The sequence below is a fragment of the Patagioenas fasciata genome, chromosome 20 (assembly GCF_037038585.1).
Source record: "Patagioenas fasciata isolate bPatFas1 chromosome 20, bPatFas1.hap1, whole genome shotgun sequence".
In the NCBI taxonomy this organism is placed as follows: Eukaryota; Metazoa; Chordata; class Aves; order Columbiformes; family Columbidae; genus Patagioenas; species Patagioenas fasciata.
This window is the reverse complement of record NC_092539.1, coordinates 9888449-9894856: the sequence shown is the minus strand read 5'-3', so window position 1 is coordinate 9894856 and position 6408 is coordinate 9888449. Positions and strand designations below refer to the sequence as shown.

The 6408-nt window shown below is 42.9% G+C and overlaps 1 protein-coding gene across 4 annotated transcripts in view; it reads right to left on the bottom strand.

The window, feature by feature from the left end:
- Positions 1 to 427: 427 nt before the first annotated feature.
- CAMSAP1 (calmodulin regulated spectrin associated protein 1) overlaps positions 428 to 6408 on the bottom strand; it is a 30108-nt gene continuing 24127 nt past the window's right edge. For all 4 annotated transcript variants that reach the window (XM_065853756.2, XM_065853754.2, XM_065853755.2 and 1 more), the window contains 7 exons: positions 3888 to 6324; positions 3558 to 3694; positions 3260 to 3468; positions 3078 to 3180; positions 2629 to 2744; positions 2275 to 2393; positions 428 to 1941 (listed from right to left, as the gene is read on the bottom strand). In XM_065853756.2, coding sequence (XP_065709828.1) covers positions 1633 to 1941; positions 2275 to 2393; positions 2629 to 2744; positions 3078 to 3180; positions 3260 to 3468; positions 3558 to 3694; positions 3888 to 6324 — 3430 coding nt within the window. In that variant the 3' untranslated portion in view covers positions 428 to 1632. The remainder of the gene's footprint in view (positions 1942 to 2274; positions 2394 to 2628; positions 2745 to 3077; positions 3181 to 3259; positions 3469 to 3557; positions 3695 to 3887; positions 6325 to 6408) is intronic.

The window sequence follows — 6408 nt, the reverse complement described above, 5'->3', positions numbered from 1 at the left end:
GCAGCAGCCTAGTCAAGGAGTACTGGAAGGGGACAAAATGGAGAGAGCACAATGGAAGACCTTCATTTGCCCTGCCTAGCTAGCACTTTATTATGTACCCTATTTTCCCCTTCTGTACAGAACTCTTTGTGACTTCCATTACCCTCAAAGTCTAAGAATTACACAGTCTTGTATTTTAGAGCTCAGTTCATGTCTAGGATGGTGTCTCTTGCACTTTAGAGATAAGATATTCAAGTAACACTTCAAATAAAAGTAAACATGTGCAAACCAAAGTTCTAAGCTACGCGACCCTCGGGTAGTCGTGTCAAACCAGATGTTGCGGGCGCACGATCGCAGATTAAACCAGGTCATAGCTACAGAAACCTGCTCGGAAGTCTGACCTGGGCCAGAGATGGGAAGAGTAAAAAACGGAACCGAACTGCAAATATACCCTGTTACCACAGACAAAAATTTAATCTGCTGAAACACAAAGACTTTTAAGGTCGTAACTCAAGGTTTAATATTTCAACATGAAAAGAAATCCAAGCCATTTGACTTGTTCGGGCTTTTGAAACAAATGCAAATGTCTCTGTTTAAAAATCGCTTTCAAATGAGAAAAACAAATCAATATATATTAATATATCACCCAAAATAAAAAACATAACACACTCTTCATTTTAGAGCATGCTGCTCATTCAGAATAAAGACAGCACAAAGAAAATAGAATTACAGTTCATGATGTAATAAAAACATTAAAATTTGTGATCGTTAAGTGCACCATCGTACAGGAGTAGCGTGCTCAGAGTGGAAATGTTCTATACCTACCAGAATCCTTCTTTATTAAAGCAAACACATCTTTAGGACACTGCCTGAAACTGAAACCAGAGTTAACTGCGCTCCGCTCAGCTTTGCTTAAGCTTCAGTCAGGCACATTGCAGCCAGCAGCACTGAACGCCTCTTCATGATTGTATTCCAGACATCTTTACATTTGTGAACGTTTGCTAAAAAAAGACTGGCTTTTGCTATCCTCGCAAGGCTCATCCTAAACAGACACTGCAAGTAAACTCTGTTCTGAGCAGCACAAGTTGGGGCTTGTTTTTTTTGTTCAGAAATCTGAGAGCTGGACTTACGTTGGCAGTAGATACAGTACAACAATTGGATGTATTAAACAGTTCCTCAAAAAAGTCTGAAAGGAAGATTTCCCTAAAGACTGTTTAAAAAACCAAACCAAAGCCAAAGCACTTCACCCAAGATCTGCTCAACCCTCCTGGAGTTCGGAGTTTGCCAACTTTGAGAATGACGGGAAAGAGGGAATGAGGCAGAGAGGAAACAGAACTAAATGATTCCCAATTTGTACCGATGAAAAGCTTCAAGTAAAAGGAAATCCACTTGTTAAAGACCTTGCTACATGCACAGTCCCTCACCAGCTGAAAGCCACAGTAGTTAGCATTGGGTGTAACAGCAGATTTATCATTCATAAAAAACACTGGCAACGTTCCTTCATTCTTTATAATAACTTGCATCCACGGGTTCTGTTTAGAAGCTTCTTAAAAAATGTTTATGGTTCTGCACATTTCATACCAAACCGGAGGAAAATGGTAAACGTGTCTTCTTCTCGATGCAACCCCGTTCCGCGACCTTCTCCCCAAGACCTCAGTGTGATTTACGAGTCTGAGTCTTCTTTGGCACTGCGGGTCGCTTGGCTTGCCACAAGTGGTTGTGGATGGTGAGAGCATCCACGCTGACCGACATGGTTTTGGCTGGAATCACGTTAAACTGTTTTCTGTCCGAGCTGTACTTGTACAGTTTGTCAATCATTTTCTTGGTGATGCTCTTTGGCCCCGTCCCGGTCAGCTTGTAGATCTCCTCCGTGTCGGGGTAGTAGCAGTAAAGTGCTCTGAACTGGCAGCCGGCGTCGCGGAACAGGATGATGTAGTGGTTGGCGTCACATTTTTCTAGTTCCTGCACGACAAATGGACAAACACACACACACAGATTGTTCACAGTGACATTTCCCGTATTATCCCAAACTTTAAGCTTTCAACATAAGGTTAAGTAAGCGTTTCAAGTTTTCTGAAACACCAGATCAGTAACTATGATTTTCAGCCCCTCCACAAATTTACAGTTTGAACTCTTAACCCAGGATCACATTTCCCCCAAGTCCGTACGGTCATGGGAAGTAAAGGATTCTCAATACAGGCTCATTTGAGGAAATGGCATCAGTGGGATGAGGAAATGAGCATTACAGATACATTTATTGTCAGTGCATTATTAAGTTTGTATTTTAATACTTACCTCTAATATTGAATTCTTATGTGGCTCATTCACTTTTCCAGCAAGACAGCAATGAGAGATCGCATTGTGGATAATATGTTTGTTGGATTTGCTGCTGGGTTCCTTAAATAATTTTGGACCTAAGGGAGACAAACAAATAAAAATTATTTGCCCTACATTCATGAACATTGAGATTTTCATTCATCAAAGTGAAAAAACTCCTTCAAATATTTTTCTGTAATAACTAAATTTCATAGATAATAAACAGAAAATACACCTGACAATCGCTCAAGAATAACCATGTGTCACATCAAATATGTCACAGCTTTTTATGACCTGCTGTTGATAACAAATCAGCTAAAAGAAACCAGTCACCTGTGTATTCTGCCACTGAAGCAATGGAAGATGCTGTGGAAGCGTTCTCCCAGTCTCTTTCTGTGTTTCTGCTTGGATTTCTGCTTAGTATTGGTAAGGACTCCATAGACTCAACTCTGGTGGAGGAAAAATAAGTACAAAAATAAAGCAAAGATATGGCAAGATTTTGGGTTTTTTCCCTTCCAATCTTAAATAAATGGACCAGTCACTGGCCCTGAATGGAACGGGCTATTGTCCCTTTTCCTGCCCCGAGCGATCACCCCTGCTGGATTATCAAAGCAAAATCCTATTATTCCTTTGGGAGAAAACAAAACAAAACTGCAAGTTTGTACAGAACGTGAGAGCTGGCAGCCGCATAAAACAGAAGATGAATTCACTAATGACTGTTGTGCCTCCCCGCCAGCGAGCTGAAGCGGACAGCACTGAATCCCAACACGATCCGTGCGTACCTCTGCGCCGGCGTGCCCCCCGAGTGCACGCTCTCGGGCTCCGTGGTGGCTGCTGAGGCCAGAGAAAGGCTGGAACCAGACTGAGCGCTGCTCAAGTTATCGGCTGCAAAAGAAAAGCAGATCTGTGAAACGTCTTCTGAAAGCAGGTTTGGAGATCAGCGAGAGCAAACGGAAATCCTTACGTGTGGAAGAACACTTTGTCCCCGAATCACTGTAAGATTCTTCACGATGGACCGACTTTGGTCGGGGTTTTTTGGGCTTGGATTTGGGTTTTCCAAGCCCTTGCTCCTCCAAAATTTGCTGCTGTTTTTTCCTTAAATATTCTTGCTTGATAAGTTCTCTTCGAGCTTTCTCCTCTTCTTTCCGTATTCGGTCCTCCTCAGCTTTGCGACTGAAAAGCAAACACAACATTATATTTGACATAGAATAATTTTCCCCATCTTAGGAGCTAAACAGAAGTATTCTTTGCCACGTCGTTACCGAGCTTCATCTCTTTTTTGTTCAACTTCAGCCTCCAACTGCTGTTTCCGAATCCGAGCCTCCTCCGCTTTGCGCTGCTGTTTCAAAAGGAACGCGGCACGTTTTTTCGCGAGCTCATCCTCTGCTTTCTGTTCATCCTGCAAAATTCACCGGGATAGAGAGTTTTCAGGAACAGAAGAAAATACATCAAGCTGGACAAACCCAAAAACCTTTTTCTCCGCAAGCAATTTCTTTCCCAGCTCTTTAAAGTTCTAATATTGCAAACAGAATGTATGGCATTCCATCAAAAGACTGAAAAATGAGGGGGAAATAAACAGTAAATACATTTACCTTGAAGAAAAAACCCACGCCCGACTTCTGATCAGCTTCACTAATTATATCCGTAGAGCTATCCTGGTTTTCAAGTTCTCCTTCATCTGGAGCTTTTAAATCGGACAGGTCTACTTCAATGAGATTTGCTTTGCTTCTCAGTGGCTCATCCACCGGGACATTTTCTTTTCCTGAGCCATCAGAAGAATTCAACCCTGATTCCTTGAAGCTGTTATTCATCTCTTTGCTCATTTCAGAAATAATATTGGCGTCTTTGGAGGTGGAGAGAACAAGCGCCCGCTGGTTGCTCTCATCGTGAAGTCTATAGGTATCGAAGAAACACTGTTCTTGAGAACCATTTCCAAGATCAAGACTATTTTCCAAGCCGATTTCCGTTGGCGTCTTTGACAAGCTATTGGATGGAAATGGCCTTAAATGCGGTAAGGTTTCTAGACTGGGTGTTGGGGTTTTAACACGCGCTGAATTCTGTTGTCTGTCTTTAGGGACTTTCAGATCAACGGGTCTTCCTGACCGAGGGCTCCTTCCTTGGCCGAATCGAGGTGGTTTACGAAGACTGTTCATTCCAGTTGGAGACAGGGGCTCAACAAAATGAATTGGTGGTTTTACCTTTTGGTCCTGAGAGTTACTTCTGGTTCCTGGTGATGGCACCGATGGAGATTTCATAAGAAGTTCCTGTTGCTGGGAAATTTTTAATATAGCCTGTTGAAGGGTACTGATTGTTTCATTCAGTTTTTCAATAGAAAGGTCACATTCATTTATATCTACTTCTGTAACATTGTCTTCTAGGAGGGCAACAGAAATAATTTTACTTTTTTCCAAATCATGTATAGCAGCAGAGTCTTTTGGTTTATGTTGCTCAGCAAAAGCAAGGCTTTCTTGCATTTTTACTTTTGCTACTTCTTGAGCATCATTGAGCATTTCTTCTCTCTCCTCCTCCTTCACAAGAAACTCCTCAGATTTGGAAGCCAAAGAAACTTCATCAAAGTCTTCACCATTGTGCCGAGAATATTCTTTTGCAAAATGTTCCGGTTTAAGAGGCTGTGGAACATCGGGAGATTTCCCTTTTTTAACAACATGCAAGAAAGCTGCCTTGCCCAATTTTAGTCGCTGCCTTGCTGACAAGGCTTCCATTTTCTTCTTCTGAGCTTCTATTGCCCTTCGTTTCTCTTCCAACTGCATATGAAGTTGCACCAATTCAGAAGCTAAAAGATTAGCGTTATCTTTATTTTGTCTGTTGGGGCTTTGTTCTCGCTTTTGTTTCCACGTGGTCAGCGGTGCTGGGCAGCTTTCTGACCCATCTGGTGTGGTCTTTTGTGAACTGCTCGTGCTGGACTTTGTTTCATAGCTATTAAGTCTCTGAAGCTTTCGTTCGGCAAAATTGGTCATTCGGACGCTCCCACTGGCCATGGACACGCTGCTAACTTGAGAAATTGTACTCAAGCATGGACTGGAACGTCCACTAGCATCATCCTTATCTTCATGTTCCTTTACCTTCATATCTTCCTGCAATTTTGCAGATTCCTCCTCACCAATGTACTTAGCGACTATAGGATGATCACCTACGACCACCAAATCCTCCTCAGTGTCTTCTATGTCCAAGAGGTCTGAGTCAGAGTCTTGTCTCACCATAGTCCACGTAGTATCCTGAATATGTGAGTTGAGACTTTTCGCATAACTTACATTGACTTTACTTGCTATGTCATCATCAGATTTAGCAGCATGAAGAAAGAATCCTCCAGTGGAGAGCTCCTGAGTGGAAGGATCCAAACTGCTACTAGCCAAAGGTCTAGCAGCTTCTAGCCCGGCCTCCATCAGCGCTGCCGAGTCCGCAGCACCAGCTTCTGCGACTGGAGCGAAATCAGAACTAGAAATTGGAGTAAAAGTCCTATTGAGGTCATGCTCACCATGAGTGCTGTTTGTTTTCTTGCGCATCAAAGGCAAGTGTCCGTCGGTTAATCTCTTTGTTATAAAACTCCTCTGTTTCCCCTCCCCACACTCCTCCTCTTTATTGATGATCTGTTTTTCCTTTGCTGGTTTTAGAAGAGCAGGCATTAAGGGTTCCAGGTAAAAACTCTCCTGTTTGCTTTCGGAAGTCTCGCTGTTTGTTTTTGGAGACCACGCCGTGGTAACGATGCCAGGCACCCTGGCTGACGCATTCTGCAGTTCATGATCACTACGGTTTGGCCTTTCTTCAGATCTGATTATTGCAATAAGCTCTTCGTCTTCATCCTCGATCTCAACGTTGTTCAATAAGCTCTTCCCGTTCGCTTTCACTGATGGAGGATGGGGCTGATTTTTTGGAGTTACGTTAACGATGTTTGAAGCAAGGCTGTCTTTGCTGATCGATCTGGCCAGACTAATGCTGTCGCCAGACCCGGGGTCCACATCACTGCTGGCGGAATGATGGAGAGCAAACGGTGTTGGCTGAGACAGAGGCCTGCAAAAGATAAGAAGAGTCTACTGACACACACAACAAGTTACAGTTTGGTGAACCAAAGACCATAATACAGACAGCTAACAT